The following is a 20,484-nucleotide window of genomic DNA, read 5'->3' as shown; positions in this document are numbered from 1 at the left end:
CTATATAAATCTTGATTTCTAACAATTATATGAATCAGACAGGGCAGTTGGAAATGGGATATAAAGCACTTTCTATAGACTAAAAATCTGAGCTAAATTCAAGCAAGTCAAATAGGTTAAACCATACTGGCGAGAATTTGAACATGTTACAGCTTTTACTTCTACATTGTATAATATTCTTAACAGTTTTCCATCCAGAGAAACAGGCAACATTTAGGGGCAGATGTACTAAACCTTGGAGAGTGATAAAGTGGAGAGAGATAAAGTACCAGCCAATCAGCTCCTGACTGCCATGTTACAGGCTGTGTTTGAAAAGTGGCAGCTTAGAGCTGGTTAGTTGGTAGTCTCTCTCTCTGTACTTTATGGGGTATATGCAATTACCGGCGAATCGCGGCAATTTTTCGCCCGTTTTTTAATTCGACACAATTCGACCGTCGAATTCCGGCAAGTGGGTGCCGGAATTCAACATATTCAATAAAAAACGGATTCGACAGTCCCGCTGTCGAAAAACGGCCGATTTGACGGATTTTGATCCGATTTTTAAAAAACGGGAAAAAACAGTAAAAAAAACCCGGAAAAAAATTGCGTGGGGTCCCCCCTCCAAAGCATAACCAGCCTCGGGGTCTTCGAGCCGGTCCTGGTTCTAAAAATCCGGGGGGAAAACTGACAGGGGATCCCCCGTATTTTTAAAACCAGCACCGGGCTCTGCGCCTGGTGCTGGTGCAAAAAATACGGGGGACAAAAAGAGTAGGGGTCCCCCGTATTTTTTACACCAGCATCGGGCTCCACTAGCTGGACAGATAATGCCACAGCCGGGGGTCACTTTTATACAGCGCCCTGCGGCCGTGGCATTAAATATCCAACTAGTCACCCCTGGCCGGGGTACCCTGGGGGAGTGGGGACCCCTTCAATCAAGGGGTCCCCCCCCCAGCCACCCAAGGGCCAGGGGTGAAGCCCGAGGCTGTCCCCCCCATCCAAGGGCTGCGGATGGGGGGCTGATAGCCTTGAGAAAATTGAAAGAATATTGTTTTTTCCAGTAGTACTACAAGTCCCAGCAAGCCTCCCCCGCAAGCTGGTACTTGGAGAACCACAAGTACCAGCATGCAGGAGAAAAACGGGCCCGCTGGTACCTGTAGTTCTACTGGAAAAAAAATACCCAAATAAAAACAGGACACGCACACCGTGAGAGTAAAACTTTATTTCCCACATGTCGACACACACATACTTACCTATGTTCACACGCCGACCTCTGTCCACTTGTCCAAGTAGAATCCACGGTGTACCTGTGAATAAAATTATACTCACCTCAATCCAGTGTCCGGATCTTTTAAAACAATCCTCGTACTTGGCAAAACAACAAAACGAACACCCAGACCAAACGGACTGAAAGGGGTCCCATGTTTACACATGGGACCCCTTTCCCCGAATGCAGAGACCCCCCCCCCCCGTGACTGCTGTCACAGAAAGGTCCCTTCAGCCAATCAGCGAGCGCAACGTCCTGGCACTCTGCTGATTGGCTATGCGCGTCAGAGCTGTCAGACAGCGCATCGCAAAGCCTCTCCATTATATTCAATGGTGGGAACTTTGCGGTCAGCGGTGAGGTCACCCGCGGTCAGCGGCTGACCGCGGGTAACCCCACCGCTGACCCCAAAGTTCCCACCATTGAAACTAATGGAGGGAGCTGCGCGATGCGCTGTCTGCCAGCAGACGCGCATACAGCCAATCAGGAGAGTGCCACGAAGTAGTAGTAGGGGGGACCCCACGCAATTTTTTTTCTGATTTTTAACATTCCATTTAAAAAAAAAAAAATAATAATAATATTTTTAAAAATATATAAATAATACTTGTGCCTCCAAAATAGACAAACCCAGTACCTAATCCCTTCTAATATAAATAGATATGCTATTACCAATAAAAAAAACACACAAAAAATCATGCTTTTAATTTTTTTTATTAGATTCCGCCAGCAAAGTGTGGCGGATTGAAAATGACGAATTTACTGTCTAAAAGCACTGTTGTCGAATTTACAAACTTCAATTGAATATACTTTTGTCGAATTGCCGCATTTGTACCATTGCAGAGATGTCGAATTTGACAAATGTCGAATTTCAAAAAGTCGAATTTGGAAAGTCCGTTTTTTTGTCGAAAAGTACTGAATTGCATTGTCGAATTCGGGAATTCGACCGCAATTGCATATACCCCTATCTCTCTCCAAAGGCTTAGTATATCTGCCTCTTACTATTATATTTTAAAAGTGAAGGGGCTCACTGTATGGACTACACCTCACCACCCCATTCTCCACTGTCTGGGACTCGAGGCCCTTGCAAGGGCAGCAAGGCCCTTTGGACCTTGTTTGATGTTGCCCTATTGGTGGTTGCGAAGGGGCCCCCCATATCAGTTCAAGCTACAGGGTCCCAAAAATTTAGCTCCGCCACCGCTACTAAATTACACAGGCACAAAAATTATGATCATACTGCAAAAACATTTAAGACCCTCAACTCAGCCAAATTGGATTTCTTACATTGGGGTAAATGTATGAAGCACTGAAAAGAGTGGATAAGTGAGCCAGTGGAGAAGTTGCCCATGGCAACCAATCAGCATTGAAGTAACATTTATAATTTGCATACTATACAATTATACAGAGCAGCTGATTGGTTGCCATGGGCAACTTCTCCACTATTATCACTGCTTCATACATTTACCCCTCTTATCCATATCACATCTCGGCACCTAATAATACATTAAAATAAACAGAATAGACAAACACTCCATATTTAAAAAAAAATTGAACATAGGTAACACCAACCAGTTAAATGGATTTTAAACTGTACTAAAAAAAAATACCGGGATATAGAATCTGATTGGTTGCAGTGGATCGCATCATCATTTCTGCAGTTACCTGTGCAGCAATCATTTTCTTTGTCTATTTTACCTGTAAGGGTTTGAATGGTCCTTTGCATTGCACACCTCAGCATGGCCATTACAGACGCAGCGTCCCCCGATACTGATATCCTTGATGCTATAGTAATACTGAAATAAAGCAGATGTGTGTGGTTACCCACGTGTGGCTATGGACACCATTTAACGTAAATCACTAAAGATAATGTGATGGCAAGAGCACAATGCAGAGGAGGTATATATGTACCTATTTACACAGACAACACAAACAAAATTTGTTGACATTATACTCATTGGGGGGAATTCACATTTTTTAAAAATCGGTTGGGTGTCTTTTTCCTGTCTATTAGATAGGAAAAAACAGACACCCACCTGACGTTTCAAACAATTGAATCTCCTCCACTATGGGGGTAATTCCAAGTTGATCGCAGCAGGAAATTTTTTAGCAGTTGGGCAAAACCATGTGCACTGCAGGGGAGGCAGATATAACATGTGCAGAGAGTTAGATTTGGGTGTGGTGAGTTCAATCTGCAATCTAAATTGCAGTGTAAAAATAAAGCAGCCAGTATTTACCCTGCACAGAAACAAAATAACCCACCCAAATCTAACTCTCTCTGCAAATGTTATATCTGCCCCCCCTGCAGTGCACATGGTTTTGCCCAACTGCTAAAAAATTTCCTGCTGCGATCAACTTGGAATTACCCCCTATGTTCCCAAGGTAACATCACAAAAAGAAATCTTATAGGACAGCTTTTACACCAGGCCTGATATGAAGCCAATGTAATATATTTACTGATCTGATTACGATGTGTGAGTACACAATCAGACAATGTCTTTATTTATATATTTAACCTGCAATTTCCTCCTAGGGTGTAAGTGCCACTATGTCTGACCTATTATGTATTTCATGTGTCTGACAGATGGAAGTAACCACTCTCCAACAGCTGTGGAAAGGACAAACGTGTGTGTGTGTGTGTGTGTGTGTGTGTGTGTGTGTGTGTGTGTGTGTGTGTGTGTGTGTGTGTGTGTGTGTATATATATATATATATATATATATAGTGTAAACAATATACACAGCACTTTACTGTACTTATGTAGTTTTGCAGAGGAATCTTGCGGGTTCCCACACTGCGCAAGCTACGTACTCCGTAGCCAAACTTACAGGGTGATACTGAGTCATGCGCAAATCAGTGGCTGAAAGAGCATTGGAGCACTGCTTGCACATAGGCTCTGTATGATAAAGGTGCCTTGATGCAACCATGGTCTATGCAGAGAAGTGCGTATGTGTAAATGTGGCTGTTTTCAGATGGGTGTTTTACACCAAGGACAGGACAGATGCAGGTGCGCACTGATTATAATGATTGTCATCACACCAGACGTATGGATAAAGGGCTGTGTGCACCCACAGGGGCATAATTGCGCCTAACTTGGTATATGGAGGAACATCCGCATTTAGTTCGGTGAATGCATTTGCAGGGGACGTCTGTTCAACTCTTTATTTTAACGAACCAAGAATTTAAAGATATTTCTCTTACGTCCTAGAGGATGCTGGGGACTCCGTAAGGACCATGGGGAATAGACGGGCTCCGCAGGAGACATGGGCACTAAAAAGAACTTTAGGTATGGGTGTGCACTGGCTCCTCCCTCTATGCCCCTCCTCCAGACCTAAGTTTGATACAGTGCCCAGAGGAGACTGGGTGCACTACAGGGAGCTCTCCTGAGTTTCTCTGAAAAAATAATTTTTTGTTAGGTTTTTTATTTTCAGGAGCCCTGCTGGCAACAGGCTCCCTGCATCGTGGGACTGAGGAGAGAGAAGCAGACCTACTTAAATGCTAGGCTCTGCTTCTTAGGCTACTGGACACCATTAGCTCCAGAGGGAGTCGGAACGCAGGTCTCCCCTCGCAGTTCGTCCCGAAGCCGCGCCGTCCTCCTCACAGAGCCGGAAGATAGAAGCCGGGTGAGTATGAGAAGATAGAAGACTTCAGAGGCGGCAGACGCCATTGCTCCCACACACAACACACACGGCAGGCACTGAAGGGTGCAGGGCGCAGGGGGGGGCGCCCTGGGCAGCAATTTTAAACCTCTAGGACTGGCCAAAATATATATATAGGCTCTGAGGGCTGTATATAGGAAATCCCCCGTCAGTTTTTTAAAGAAATCGAGCGGGACCAAAGCACGCCGCTGAGGGGGCGGAGCTTGATCCCTCAGCACTAACCAGCGCCATTTTCTCCACAGCACACCGCTGAGAAGCTGGCTCCCTGGACTCTACCCTGCTGAACACGGTGACAGAGGGTTTTAAAGAAGGGGGGGGGGGGGGGGGGCACATTAGTTGGCGCAGTAAATATATATAAAAAAGGCGCTATATCTATCTGGGAATTTTTTCCAAGGTCATTGGCGCTGGGTGTGTGCTGGCATACTCTCTCTCTGTCTCTCCAAAGGGCCTTGTTGGGGAACTGTCTCCAGATTAGAGATTTCCCTGAGTGTGTGGGGTGTCGGTACGCGTGTGTCGGCATGTCTGAAGCGGAAGGCTCTTCTAGGGAGAAGGTGGAGCAAATGAGTGTGGTGTCTCCGTCGGCAACGCCGACACCTGACTGGTTGGATATGTGGAATGTTTTAAATGCAAATGTGAATTTATTACACAAAAGGTTGGACAAAGCAGAGTCCAGGGAATGTACAGGGAGTCAAGCCCTGCCTTTCACTATGTCGCAGGGACCTTCTGGGTCTCAAAAGCGCCCACTATCCCAAGTAGTAGACACGGATACCGACACGTATTCTGACTCCAGTGTCGACTACGATGATGCGAAGTTGCAGCCAAAATTGGCTAAAAGTATTCATTATATGATTATTGCAATAAAAGATGTGTTGCATATCACGGATGACCCCTCTGTACCTGACACGAGGGTCCACATGTTTAAAGAAAAGAAGCCTGAGGTTACTTTTCCCCCTTCACATGAGCTAAATGAGTTGTTTGAAAGGGCTTGGGAAACTCTGGATAGGAGACTGCAGATTCCCAAAAGGATTCTTATGGCGTATCCTTTCCCGGCTAAGGACAGGATACGGTGGGAATCCTCCCCAAGAGTGGACAAAGCGTTGACACGCTTATCCAAAAAGGTAGCGCTGCCATCTCAAGATACCGCAACCCTCAAGGATCCTTCTGATCGCCGGCAGGAGACTACCTTGAAGTCAATTTACACACATACTGGTAATTACTCAGACCGGCGATAGCGTCGGCTTGGGTTTGTAGCGCTGTAACAGTGTGGACAGATACCTTATCTGCCGATATTGATACGCTGGATAAGGAAACCATTTTATTGACCCTGGGTCATATTAAGGATGCTGTCCTATATATGAGGGATGCTCAGAGAGACGTTGGCCTACTGGGTTCCAGAGCCAACGCTATGGCGATTTCTGCTAGGCGAGCCCTATGAACCCGACAATGGACGGGTGATGCCGACTCGAAGAGGCATATGGAGGTTTTGCCATACAAGGGTGAGGAATTGTTTGGGGAAGGTCTCACGGGCCTGGTTTCCACAGCTACTGCGGGTAAATCAACTTTTTTGCCCTATGTTTCCTCACAGCCTAAGAAAACGCCACATTATCAGATGCAGTCCTTTCGGTCGCATAAATCCAAGGGATCTTCCTTTCTTGCCAGAGGTAAGTGCAAGGGGGAAAAGCTGCCAACTACAGCTAGTTCCCAGGAGCAGAAGTCCTCCCCGGCTTCTACAAAATCCACTGCATGACGCTGGGGCTCCGCTGAGGGAGTCCGCCCCAGTGGGGGCACGTCTTCGACTTTTCAGCCATGTCTGGGTTCAATCACAGGTGGATCCCTGGGCAATACACACATTGTTTCCCAGGGTTACAGGCTGGAATTCGAAGACGTGCCTCCTCGCCGGTTTTTCAAATCGGCCCTACCGGCTCCTTCCCCAGAGAGGGAGGTAGTTTTAAATGCGATTCAAAAATTGTCTCTTCAACAAGTAGTGGTCAAAGTTCCCCTGCTTCAGCAGCGGATGGGGCATTACTCAACCCTGTTTGTGGTCCCGAAACCGGACTGTTCGGTCAGACCCATTCTGAATTTAAAATCCTTAAACCTATACTTAAAAAGGTTCAAGTTCAAGATGGAATCGATCAGAGCGGTAAACGCCAGCCTGGAGGGGGGGGGATTATATGGTGTCCCTGGACATAAAGGATGCATACCTTCATGTCCCCATATATCCTCCTCATCAGGCGTTCCTGAAATTTGCTGTACAGGATTGTCATTACCAATTTCAGACGCTGCCGTTAGGGCTTTCCACGGCCCGAGGGTTTTCACCAAGGTAATGGCGGAAATGATGGTGCTCCTGCGCCGGCAGGGTGTCACAATTATCCCGTACTTGGACGATCTTCTAATAAAAGCGAGATCAAGAGAGCAGTTGCTGAACAGCGTATCACTCTCCCTGAGGGTGTTGCAGCAACACGGCTGGATTCTCAATCTCCCAAAGTCACAGTTGGTTCCAACGACCCGTTTGCCTTTCTTAGGCATGATTCTGGATACAGAACAGAAAGGGGTTTTTCACCTGATGGAAAAGGCCCAGGAACTCCAGGGCTTGGTCAGGGACCTGTTGAAGCCGAAAAGGGTGTCGGTCCATCAATACACTCGAGTTCTGGGAAAGATGGTGGCGTCTTAGGAGGCCATTCCATTCGGCAGGTTCCAAGCGAGGACTTTTCAGTGGGACCTTCTGGACAAGTGGTCCGGGTCACATCTACATATACATCAGATGATCAGCCTGTCCCCAAGGGCCAGGGTATCTCTCCTGTGGTGGCTGCAGAGTGCTCACCTTCTAGAGGGTCGCAGGTTCGGCATTCAGGACTCGGTTCTGGTAACCACGGACGCGAGCCTACGAGGATGGGGAGCAGTCACACAGGAAAGAAACTTCCAAGGTCTGTAGTCAAACCAGGAGGCTTGTCTACACATCAACGTACTGGAATTAAGGGCCATATACAACGGCCTTCGTCAAGCGGAGACTTTACTTCGAGGTCTACCGGTTCTGATTCAGTCAGACAACATCACAGCAGTGGCTCATGTAAACCGCCAAGGCGGAACAAAGAGCAGAGTGGCAATGACAGAAGCCACCAGGATTCTTCGCTGCGCGGAAAATCATGTAAGCGCTCTGACAGCGGTCTTCATTCCGGGAGTGGACAACTGGGAAGCAGACTTCCTCAGCAGACACGATCTACATCCCGGAGAGTGGGGACTTCATCAGGAAGTCTTTGCGGAGATTACAAGTCAGTGGGGACTGCCTCAAATAGACATGATGGCGTCACGCCTCAATAAGAAGCTTCCGAGTTATTGCGCCAGATCAAGGGACCCTCTGGCGGTAGCAGTGGACGCCCTGGGGACACCGTGGGTGTTCCACTCGGTCTGTGTGTTCCCTCCTCTCATCTCAAAGATATTGAGAATCATAAGACGAAGAGGGGTACAGACAATTCTCATTGTTCCAGATTAACCTCGAAGGGCCTGGTATCCGGATCTGCAGGAAATGCTCACAGAAGATCCGTGGCCTCTTCCTCTCAGAGAGGATCTGTTGCAACAGGGGCCCTGTCTATTCCAAGACTTACCGCGGCTGCGTTTGACGGCTAGGCGGTTGAACGCCGGATCCTAGCTGAAAAGGGCATTCCGGATGAGGTAATTATTATGCTGATAAAGGCTAGGAAGGAGGTGACGGCAAAATATTATCACCGTATTTGGAGGAAGTATGTGTCTTGGTGTGAGTCCAAGAATGCTCCTCCGGAAGAATTCCATCTGGGCCGTTTTCTTCACTTCCTCCAGACTGGAGTGAATTTGGGCCTAAAATCAGGCTCCATTAAAGTTCAGATTTCGGCCCTATCCATTTTCTTTCAGAAGGAATTGGTTTCTCTCCCAGAAGTCCAGACTTTTGTGAAGGGAGTGCTGCATATCCAGCCTCCTTTTGTGCCTCCAGTGGCACCATGGGACCATAACGTGGTGTTACGGTTCCTTAAGTCTCACTGGTTTGAGCAGCTTCACAATTGTTGCCTAAGGTGGTTTCCTCTTTTCATATGAACCAACCTATTGGTGCCTGTGGCTACGCGGGACTTGGAGGATTCCGAGTCCCTTGATGTGGTCAGGGCATTGAAAATTTATGTAGCCAGAACGGCTCGGATTAGGAAAATAAGAATTTACTTACCGATAATTCTATTTCTCGTAGTCCGTAGTGGATGCTGAGAACTCCGAAAGGACCATGGGGAATAGCGGCTCCGCAGGAGACTGGGCACAAAAGTAAAGCTTTAGGACTACCTGGTGTGCACTGGCTCCTCCCCCTATGACCCTCCTCCAAGCCTCAGTTAGGATACTGTGCCCGGACGAGCGTACACAATAAGGAAGGATTTATGAATCCCGGGTAAGACTCATACCAGCCACACCAATCACACCGTACAACTTGTGATCTGAACTCAGTTAACAGCATGATAACAGAGGAGCCTCTGGATAGATGGCTCACAACAATAACCCGATTTAGTTAACAATAACTATGTACAAGTATTGCAGACAATCCGCACTTGGGATGGGCGCCCAGCATCCACTACGGACTACGAGAAATAGAATTATCGGTAAGTAAATTCTTATTTTCTCTGACGTCCTAGTGGATGCTGGGAACTCCGTAAGGACCATGGGGATTATACCAAAGCTCCCAAACGGGCGGGAGAGTGTGGATGACTCTGCAGCACCGAATGAGAGAACTCCAGGTCCTCCTCAGCCAGGGTATCAAATTTGTAGAATTTAGCAAACGTGTTTTCCCCTGACCAAGTAGCTGCTCGGCAAAGTTGTAAAGCCGAGACCCCTCGGGCAGCCGCCCAAGATGAGCCCACCTTCCTTGTGGAATGGGCTTTTACAGATTTTGGCTGTGGCAGGCCTGCCACAGAATGTGCAAGCTGAATTGTATTACAAATCCAACGAGCAATAGTCTGCTTAGAAGCAGGAGCACCCAGCTTGTTGGGTGCATACAGGATAAACAGCGAGTCAGATTTTCTGACTCCAGCCGTCCTGGAAACATATATTTTCAAGGCCCTGACTACGTCCAACAACTTGGAGTCCTCCAAGTCACTAGTAGCCGCAGGTACCACAATAGGTTGGTTCAGATGAAACACTGAAACCACCTTAGGGAGAAAATGAGGACGAGTCCTCAATTCCACCCTGTCTGAATGGAAGATCAGATAAGGGCTTTTACAGGATAAAGCCCCCAATTCTGACACGCGCCTGGCCGAGGCCAGGGCCAACAACATGACCACTTTCCATGTGAGATATTTTAACTCCACAGATTCAAGTGGTTCAAACCAATGTGACTTTAGGAACCCCAAAACTACATTGAGATCCCAAAGTGCCACTGGAGGCACAAAAGGAGGCTGTATATGCAGTACCCCTTTTACAAACGTCTGAACTTCAGGAACTGAAGCTAGTTCTTTCTGGAAGAAAATTGACAGGGCCGAAATTTGAACCTTAATGGACCCCAATTTTAGGCCCATAGACACTCCTGTTTACAGGAAATGCAGGAATCGACCTAGTTGAAATTCCTCCATCGGGGCCTTACTGGCCTCGCACCACGCAACATATTTTCGCCAAATGCGGTGATAATGCTTTGCGGTTACATCCTTCCTGGCTTGATCAGGGTAGGGATGACTTCATCCGGAATGCCTTTTCCCTTCAGGATCCGGCGTTCAACCGCCCTGCCGTCAAACGCAGCCGCGGTAAGTCTTGGAATAGACAGGGTCCTTGCTGGAGCAGGTCCCTTCTTAGAGGTAGAGGCCACGGGTCCTCCGTGAGCATCTCTTGAAGTTCCGGGTACCAAGTCCTACTTGGCCAATCCGGAGCCACGAGTATAGTTCTTACTCCCCTCCGTCTTATAATTCTCAGTACTTTTGGTATGAGAGGAAGAGGAGGGAACACATACACTGACTGGTACACCCACGGTGTTACCAGAGCGTCCACAGCTATTGCCTGAGGGTCCCTTGACCTGGCGCAATACCTGTCCAATTTTTTGTTTAGGCGGGACGCCATCATGTCCACCTTTGGTTTTCCCAACGGTTTACAATCATGTGGAAGACTTCTGGGTGAAGTTTCCACTCTCCCGGGTGGAGGTCGTGCCTGCTGAGGAAGTCTGCTTCCCAGTTGTCCACTCCCGGAATGAACACTGCTGACAATGCTATCACATGATTTTCCGCCCAGCGAAAAATCCTTGCAGCTTCTGCCATTGCCCTCCTGCTTCTTGTGCCGCCCTGTCTGTTTACGTGGGCGACTGCCGTGATGTTGTCCGACTGGATCAGCACCGGCTGACCTTGAAGCAGAGGTCTTGCTTGGCTTAGGGCATTGTAAATGGCCCTTAGCTCCAAAATATTTATGTGAAGTGATGTCTCCAGGCTTGACCACAAGCCCTGGAAATTTCTTCCCTGTGTGACTGCTCCCCAGCCTCGCAGGCTGGCATCCGTTGTCACCAGGACCCAGTCCTGAATGCCGAATCTGCGGCCCTCTAGAAGATGAGCACTCTGCAACCACCACAGGAGAGACACCCTTGTCTTTGGTGACAGGGTTATCCGCTGATGCATCTGAAGATGCGATCCGGACCATTTGTCCAGCAGGTCCCACTGGAAAGTTCTTGCGTGGAATCTGCCGAATGGAATTGCTTCGTAGGAAGCCACCATTTTTCCCAGGACCCTTGTGCACTGATGCACTGACACTTGGCCTGGTTTTAGGAGGTTTCTGACTAGTTCGGATAACTCCCTGGCTTTCTCCTCCGGGAGAAACACCTTTTTCTGGACTGTGTCCAGGATCATCCCTAGGAATAGAAGACGTGTCGTCGGTATCAGCTGCGATTTTGGAATATTGAGAATCCAACCGTGCTGCCGCAACACTACTTGAGATAGTGCTACCCCGACTACCAACTGTTCCCTGGATCTTGCCCTTATCAGGAGATCGTCCAAGTAAGGGATAACTAAAACTCCCTTCCTTCGAAGGAGTATCATCATTTCGGCCATTACTTTGGTAAAGACCCGGGGTGCCGTGGACAAACCAAACGGCAGCGTCTGAAACGGATAGTGACAGTTCTGTACCACAAACCTGAGGTACCCTTGGTGAGAAGGGTAAATTGGGACATGGAGATAAGCATCCTTGATGTCCAGAGACACCATATAATCCCCTTCTTCCAGGTTCGCAATCACCGCTCTGAGTGACTCCATCTTGAATTTGAACCTTTGTATGTAAGTGTTCAAGGATTTCAGATTTAAAATAAGTCTCACGAGCCGTCCGGCTTCGGTACCACAAACAGCGTGGAATAATACCCCTTTCCCTGTTGTAGGAGGGGTACCTTGATTATCACCTGCTGGGAATACAGCTTGTGAATGGCTTCTGCTGCAGCCTTTTTCCTCTCCCTCTGCCACGGGGCAGAAATGAGGAGTCTTTTGCCCGCTTGCCTTTATGGGGCCTAAAGGACTGCGCCTGATAATACGGCGTCTTCTTATGTTGAGAGGCTACCTGGGGTAAAAATGTGGATTTCCCAGCCGTTGCCGTGGCCTCCAGGTCTGTTAGACCTACCCCAAATAACTCCTCCCTTTTATAAGGCAATACTTCCATATGCCTTTTGGAATCAGCATCACCTGACCACTGTCTTGTCCATAACCCTCTTCTGGCAGAAATGGACAGCGCACTTACTCTTGATGCCAGTCGGCAAATATCCCTCTGTGCATCACGCATATATAGAAATGCATCTTTTAAATGCTCTATATTCAGTAATATACTGTCCCTATCTAGGGTATCAATATTGTCAGTCAGGGAATCCGACCAAGCCACCCCAGCACTGCACATCCAGGCTGAGGCGATTGCTGGTCGTAGTATCACACCCGTGTGAGTGTATATACATTTTTAGGATATTTACCTGCTTTCTGTCAGCAGGTTCCTTAAGGGCGGCCGTATCCAGGGACGGTAGTGCCACCTGTTTAGACAAGCGTGTGAGCGCTTTATCCACCCTAGGGGGTGTTTCCCAACGTGCCCTATCCTCTGGCGGGAAGGGGTATGATGCTAATAACTTTTTAGGAATTAACAGTTTTTATCGGGGGAAACCCACGCATCATCACACACTTCATTTAATTCCTCAGATGCAGGAAAAACTACCGGCAGTTTTTTCTCACCCAACACAATACCCTTTTTAGTGGTACTGGTATTATCAGAAATATGTAAAACATTTTCCATAGCCTCAATCATGTAACGTGTGGCCCTACTGGAAGTCACATTCGTCTCTTAATCGTCGACACTGGAGTCAGTATCCGTGTCGGCGTCTGTATTTGCCATCTGAGGTAACGGGCGTTTTAGAGCCCCTGATGGCTTTTGAGACACCTGGACAGGCACAGGCTGAGTAGCCGGCTGTCTCATGTCATCAATCTTTTGTAAAGAGCTGACACTGTCACGTAATTCCTTCCATAAGCTCAGCCACTCAGGTGTCGACTCCCTAGGGGGTGACATCTCCATTACAGGCAATTGCTCCGCCTCCACACCATTTTCCTCCTCATACATGTCGACACAATCGTACCGACACACAGCACACACACAGGGAATGCTCCGATAGAGGATAGGACCCCACTAGCCCTTTGGGGAGACAGAGGGAGAGTATGCCAGCACACACCAGAGCGCTATATATATACAGGGATAACCTTATAGAAGTGTTTTTCCCCTTATAGCTGCTGTTTTATTAATACTGCGCCTAATTAGTGCCCCCCTCTCTTTTTTAACCCCTTTCTGTAGTGTAGTAACTGCAGGGGAGAGCCAGGGAGCTTCCCTCCAACGGAGCTGTGAGAGAAAATGGCGCCAGTGTGCTGAGGAGATAGGCTCCGCCCCTTTTTCGTAGACTTTTCTCCCGCATTTTTATGGATTCTGGCAGGGGTTAAAATACATCCATATAGCCCTGGGGGTTATATGTGATGTATGTTTGCCAGCCAAGGTGTTTTTATTGCTGCTCAGGGCGCCCCCCCCCAGCGCCCTGCACCCTCAGTGACTGCAGTGTGAGGTGTGTATGAGGAGCAATGGCGCACAGCTGCAGTGCTGTGCGCTACCTTGGTGAAGACTGATGTCTTCTGCCGCCGATTTTCCGGACCTCTTCTTGCTTCTGGCTCTGTAAGGGGGCCGGCGGCGCGGCTCTGGGACCGGACTCCGAGGCTGGGCCTGTGTTCGGTCCCTCTGGAGCTAATGGTGTCCAGTAGCCTAAGAAGCCCAAGCTGGCTGCAAGCAGGCAGGTTCACTTCTTCTCCCCTTAGTCCCTCGATGCAGTGAGCCTGTTGCCAGCAGGTCTCACTGAAAATAAAAAACCTAAAACTAAACTTTCACTAAGAAGCTCAGGAGAGCCCCTAGTGTGCACCCTTCTCGGCCGGGCACAAAAATCTAACAGAGGCTTGGAGGAGGGTCATAGGGGGAGGAGCCAGTGCACACCAGGTAGTCCTAAAGCTTTACTTTTGTGCCCAGTCTCCTGCGGAGCCGCTATTCCCCATGGTCCTTACGGAGTTCCCAGCATCCACTAGGACGTCAGAGAAAACAGAGGCACTGTTTGTCCTGTATGCTGCCAACAAGGTTGGCGCTCCTGCTTCTAAGCAGACTATTGCTCGCTGGATCTGTAACACGATTCAGCGAGCTCATTCTACGGCTGGATTGCCGTTACCAAATTCAGTAAAGGCCCATTCCACTAGGAAGGTGGGCTCTTCTTGGGCGGCTGCCCGAGGCGTCTCGGCATTACAGCTTTGCCGAGCGGAGACTTGGTCGGGTTCAAACACCTTTACGAAATTCTACAAGTTTGATAACCTGGCTGATGAGGACCTCATGTTTGCCCATTCGGTGCTGCAGAGTCATCCGCACTCTCCCGCCCGTTTTGGAGCTTTGGTATAATCCCCATGGTCCTTGCGGAGTCCCCAGCATCCTCTAGGACGTAAGAGAAAATAAGATTTTAAACCTTCAGGTAAATCTTTTTCTCCTAGTCCGTAGAGGATGCTGGGCGCCCGTCCCAGTGCGGACTACTCTCTGCAAGACTTGTATATAGTTGTTGCTTGCATAAGGGTTATGTTACGGTTTTGATCAGTCTTTGACTGATGCTGTGTTGTTTCATACTGTTAACTGGTTGCGTATATTCCAGGTTATACGGTGTGGATGGTGTGGGCTGGTATGAATCTTGCCCTTAGATTACCAAAATCCTTTCCTCGTACTGTCCGTCTCCTCTGGGCACAGTTTCTCTAACTGAGGTCTGGAGGAGGGGCATAGAGGGAGGAGCCAGTGCACACCCATTCTAAAGTTTCTTTATAGTGCCCATGTCTCCTGCGGAGCCCGTCTATTCCCCATGGTCCTTACGGAGTCCACAGCATCCTCTACGGACTAGGAGAAAAAGATTTACCGGTAGGTTTCACACTCTAGACGTAGACTTATTACTTTGTACATGTACTCCTTCTCTTGCATCTACTGTGTTATCTTTCTGTGTTTTTCACTGGGTGTTTCTATTATCCAAACTAAGTTGACTATTCTGTTGGTCTTGGATTTGACACAGAACTGTGCACTGGATCAATGGTCCAGGTCAGACAGCATAACCAATCCTGATCATCCATCATCCACAAAAAACAATTAACACTAATCTGGTGCTGTATTTAGTTACAGTTGCAAGTAATCATGTACAAACCAATAAATTAACTCATCGGAAGGTGGAACACCCCTTAGATAAACAAAAAATCAGAATTTGTACAGACTTATTTGATAACATTGTACATATAGCTAAATAAACGACAAATTAACCAGTCAGACATTTGCTTTCATCATTGCAAAAAAATAAACATCTAATATTGCACTTGTTCTGATAATTATTTTGTATATTTACTCATATTTAACTGGTTACTGCGCCAGGGACAACGATGAAGATACAGAATAGCAAAATCCTGAAAAATAAAAAATAAAAATAAAAATGAGGCCCATTACTCACCCTCCTGGTTACAGTGGGATCTCCCTGAGCTATGCCCATAAGATGCCCCAGTAGGGTGTTAGTTCTGAGGAAACTAAAACGGATGTTTGTTGCTTTGGTGAAGTCCCTGAGGAGTGGAGAGTAGGAGAAGTTCATTGCTCCTGGACGTTTGTTCACCAAGGAAACCACAATCTGAAATCACATTGAAAGCAGGATTAGGATGACAGTGAATTTTGGGATATATAACTAAATATCTGACATGAAATCCCATAACCCACTGACCTCTCCATTCTCCAGTGGTACTATACGGGAATATTCTGTTGTGCAAATGACATCATCATCCTTGGAGATCCGCTGTATAGTATTTGGTCCAAAGCGTTCTATGCAGTCTCTCTTAGAAGCTTGGAGAAGAAGACATAACAGGTCAGAGAAGTAACAACTAGTTGACTTGTAAAAAATAGTCTGCTAGGCGGTCTATATACTAAGCCTTGGAGAGAGATAAAGTGGACGGAGATAAAGTACCAACCAACCTGCTCCAAACTGTCATTTTTTTTAAACATAGCCTGTGACATGGCAGTTAGGAGCTGATTGGCTGGTACTTTATCTCCATCCATTTTCTCTCTCTCTCCAAGGCTTAGTACATCTGCCCATATGATGTTAAAAAAATACTACAAACCACAAATCAGTAACTGTAAACCAAGGCAATCAATCAAATATTAGCTTTAACTTAAAGTACACACCTGCTGCCTACACACAAGAGAGCAATTCTGCTGAACTGAATAGGCTGCTTTCTCAGTGATGGCACTGCTTCCCAGGGGTATCTCTTCCAGTTCGTGTAGCGGATGGTCGCAATTTAAAAAAAGCTAACAATAGTATGAGTGGTTGTTTTAGGTTTACAACTAGTGTCACATTTACACAATTAGAGGATGTACGGACAAAACAGAACACACACTGTGGGGGGAGATGTACCAAGGCTTGGAGAGTGATAAAGTAGAGAGAGAGAAAAAGTATCAGTGTTTGAAAAATGATAGGGGCCGATTGGCTGGTACTTTTTCTCTCTCCACTTTATCATTCTACAAGGCCTAGTGCATCTGCTCCACAATTGGGTAATCAAATGTGCTTTTTGCCTTTCAAAAGATTTCTTCTTATTAGTCTTTAGATGTTTCAGATAAATCAGCAAAATCTCATCACTACCGGTATCTACTGTACTTCCCAATGATAAAATATACACACCAAAAAAAAACCTGCAGCACATAACAGTAAAATAACTTAGGTAAAACTTAAATACCCATTAGTTGCCCACAACCATAACCAAATCTGTTAGGAGCATTCTGATTGGTGAATGATAAATATGCACGTGCCGTTTCATAAATATAAAACTTAAGGGAGAGGCATTTTATGTGTATTATCATGTTATCAGTTATGTAGAGTTCATCTAATTCTAAAACTGATTTAGCATATTTAAGAGACCTTAACCTCATTTCATGGGAGCCCGAGCATGGAGGTGAGGCACCGGCAAGTTCAGGCAGAAATGGAGGCAGGCTGACTCCCCGCATGTGGTGATCACAGCGAGAAGAGAGGAGATTCACATGAATGGAAGTCGATAAGCAGGAAGGACAGTGCATTACACGGGTAATTGCTCTGCTCAAAACTAGCATGTTAACAGCTCTCAGTAGATACCACAAACGCAGCACAGGAAAATATTCCCCCACCTTAGATCCGGTGATTAGAACAGAAACAAAGCATGACACCATCTGTAAAAGGGATTGGAATCAGGGGAACAGCCAAGTTGGAAGAAATATGCGATTTCAACTGGACATTTTTGTTTATTTGTATAATTGACTATCTGTGCAAAGTCACTGAATAAAAAGATGACCTTGAAGTTGGAACTTTCAAATATATATTTATAAACTAGCATGCCTTTGATATTGAACCAACTTTTGACCTAGATTTAATATCCTTTAAAATGGTATTACAATACAACATAACAATAACAATATAACCCCCAGGATTCAGCAAACGATTGCTCTGCAAATATTGGAACTCTATGTCAGCTAGTAGCTGGAGGAGCATGCTGAGCACCAAAACAGGCATGAGGGGCATGAGGTCACCGACCTCTGAACCACACTAGAATATAGGCTACACCATAGAAGTGTCAGTACCGCAGCATACGTTTCTGATCACCACAGCTTACAGGCTGTGTTCAAATCACATTTGATGCAACAGTAAATTGGTGAGTAGAATTATTTGTTTTGTCATTCAGCTGTAACAAAACTGTGAGACCTCAAACAGTTACATAATACAGGCATTGGATTCTGAAAGCTTCATTAATTTATTATTTTCTGTGTGCACGCTATCAGCCAAACTGTGACATCAGATCTCCATTATGGCTTGTTTACAAGTCAATGCAGTATTGTTGGCTTCTGAGTGATAAGATATCTCCATCCAATCCCCAATTAGCTTGTTACAGAAACTGCGATTGTACTGTACTGCCGCTTTGACGAGAGCCAGAATGGGCGTTTACTCCTCTTGAGTAGTGCTGCGTTTTATTGACAATTTTGTCACGATTCTTCATTAACTTTACAAACATTTAATTGAAACAAACAATTTGGTTGGGGAGTTAAGAAATAATATACTAACTCACTTTGGGTTACTTTTTATGCCACATGTGAAGTGTGTCCTTTGCGCCAGTTTTCTAGTTGACACATTTTTTCTGGTTAGCTTTTGTGTAAATTGCAAATTCTGCCTGTTTGTGGTGAATCGCTATACGAGAGGTCAGCTGCTGGTACACAAGCCAAGTGACATTGTCTCTCCAGTGCAGATCAATGGTGGATGGTAGTTAATACTGTGAAGGAACTTTATCTCACGGTTTCCACTCTGTCAAACATTTTTGAAGTGAAATGTAAACTAAAGAAGTATTTAATGAGAGATGAAGAATTGGGAAATGTGGCCTTATGGACCCGTGGGATTTGGGGTTCTGGAAGCTGCGATTCTTGGCAAGAAAGTTTGCTCAGTAAAGATCATCTCATCTTATTTCAATTAGAGGGCTGTAATCTGCTTTCTCAGAGCTAACTATATTCGGAGCGTAGGAGCAGAGACAGAGTGTTCAGGACGAGGGCTCCAGAATGTGAAAGGATCAAAAAGCTCCATAGTCACAAAACATTCACTCAAATAGCAAAGAACGTTATTTCCCAGCAAAACCAGGTATATCCAAAGCCAGACACTTGTTAGATTTCTTCTATAAAACAAGATACTCTAAAATGAAAAGAAATAGTTTATCTCAAAGCTTACAAATAAAGATGTACAATGTTTGAATACGCTAGACATGTTAGCTGCCTAGCGGCAAGTCATGGTGATTTATAACCCATTTCAGGCCCAGAGATGTAACAGCAGTGCACTTCTATGGGCACACTGACAGGATATCAATTATGTCCATTGGAAAAACATCTCCCGTAGTGGGTGTCAAGTCCCCTGCAGCAACAAAGTTTAAGAATGTGACCAGCTTATTGTGAAACAGTAAGTTGCTATAACCTGATAGGCCATACCCGGAGGCTCACAACTAGGACTTCCATGAGTCCCACACAGGGCAGTCACCAAGCAGCTAAATGAAGATGGTTGTGGGGGTCACTTCTGTCAGTGAGCTTAGGCTTGCCATTTATAACTCTGGTGGTCTGTCTCAGTCACTGTCAGTTTGTGTATTATTAAGATTATGATTACGGTTTGAAAATGTGTCATTATAATAAATATTTTCCCCCAACTATACATTATTATTGATATAAGAGTCACCTTATGCATTTACAGTGCATCCGGAAAGTATTCACAGAGCTTCACTTTTTCCACATTTTGTTATGTTACAGCCTTATTTCAAAATGGAATAAATTAATTTTTTCCTCAAAATTCTACACACTTTACCCCATAATGACATCGTGAAAAAAGTGTTTTTGAGAATTTTGCAACATTATTAAAAATAAAAAAACTAAGAAATCACATGTACATAAGTATTCACAACCTTTGCTCAATACTTTGTTGATGCACCTTTGGCAGCAATTACAGCCTCAAATATTTTTGAATATGATGCCACAACTATCTTTGGGCAGTTTCACCCATTCCTCTTTGCAGCACCTCTCAAGCTCCATCAGGTTGGATGGGAAGCATCGGTGCACAGCCATTTTCAGATCTCTCCAGAGATGTTCAATCGGATTTAAGTCTGGGCTCTGGCTGGGCCACTATAGGACATTCACAGAGTTGTCCTGAAGCCACTCATTTGAACGACCCTAAGCTGTGTGCTTAGGGTCGTTGTCCTGCTGAAGATTAATCGTCGCCCCAGTCTGAGGTCAAGAGCGCTCTGGAGCAGGTTTTCATCCAGGATGTCTATGTACATTGCTGCATTCATCTTTCCCTCTATCCTAACTAGTCTCCCAGTTCCTGCCGCTGAAAAACATCCCCACAGCATGATGTTGCCACCACTATGGTTCACTGTAGGAATGGTATTGGCCTGGTGATGAGCGGTACCTGGTATCCTTCAAACAGGACGCCTGGCATTCACACCAAAGAGTTCAATCTTTGTCTCATTAGACCAGAGAATTTTGGGGGTAATTCAGAGTTGATCGTAGATGTGCTA

At 46.1% G+C, this 20,484-nt stretch overlaps 1 protein-coding gene across 1 annotated transcript in view; it reads right to left on the bottom strand.

Annotated features, from left to right (window-relative positions):
- LAMA5 (laminin subunit alpha 5) overlaps positions 1–20,484 on the bottom strand; it is a 259,245-nt gene that overhangs the window by 158,609 nt on the left and 80,152 nt on the right. Inside the window, exons 4-6 of the mRNA XM_063959301.1 lie at positions 16,146–16,264; positions 15,885–16,055; positions 2,933–3,030 (exon numbers count right to left, since the gene is read on the bottom strand). Coding sequence (XP_063815371.1) covers positions 2,933–3,030; positions 15,885–16,055; positions 16,146–16,264 — 388 coding nt within the window. The remainder of the gene's footprint in view (positions 1–2,932; positions 3,031–15,884; positions 16,056–16,145; positions 16,265–20,484) is intronic.

Source organism: Pseudophryne corroboree, chromosome 3 (assembly GCF_028390025.1).
Source record: "Pseudophryne corroboree isolate aPseCor3 chromosome 3, aPseCor3.hap2, whole genome shotgun sequence".
Classification (NCBI taxonomy): Eukaryota; Metazoa; Chordata; class Amphibia; order Anura; family Myobatrachidae; genus Pseudophryne; species Pseudophryne corroboree.
Note: the sequence above shows the minus strand (reverse complement) of the source record. Positions and strands in the feature narration are given on the sequence as shown.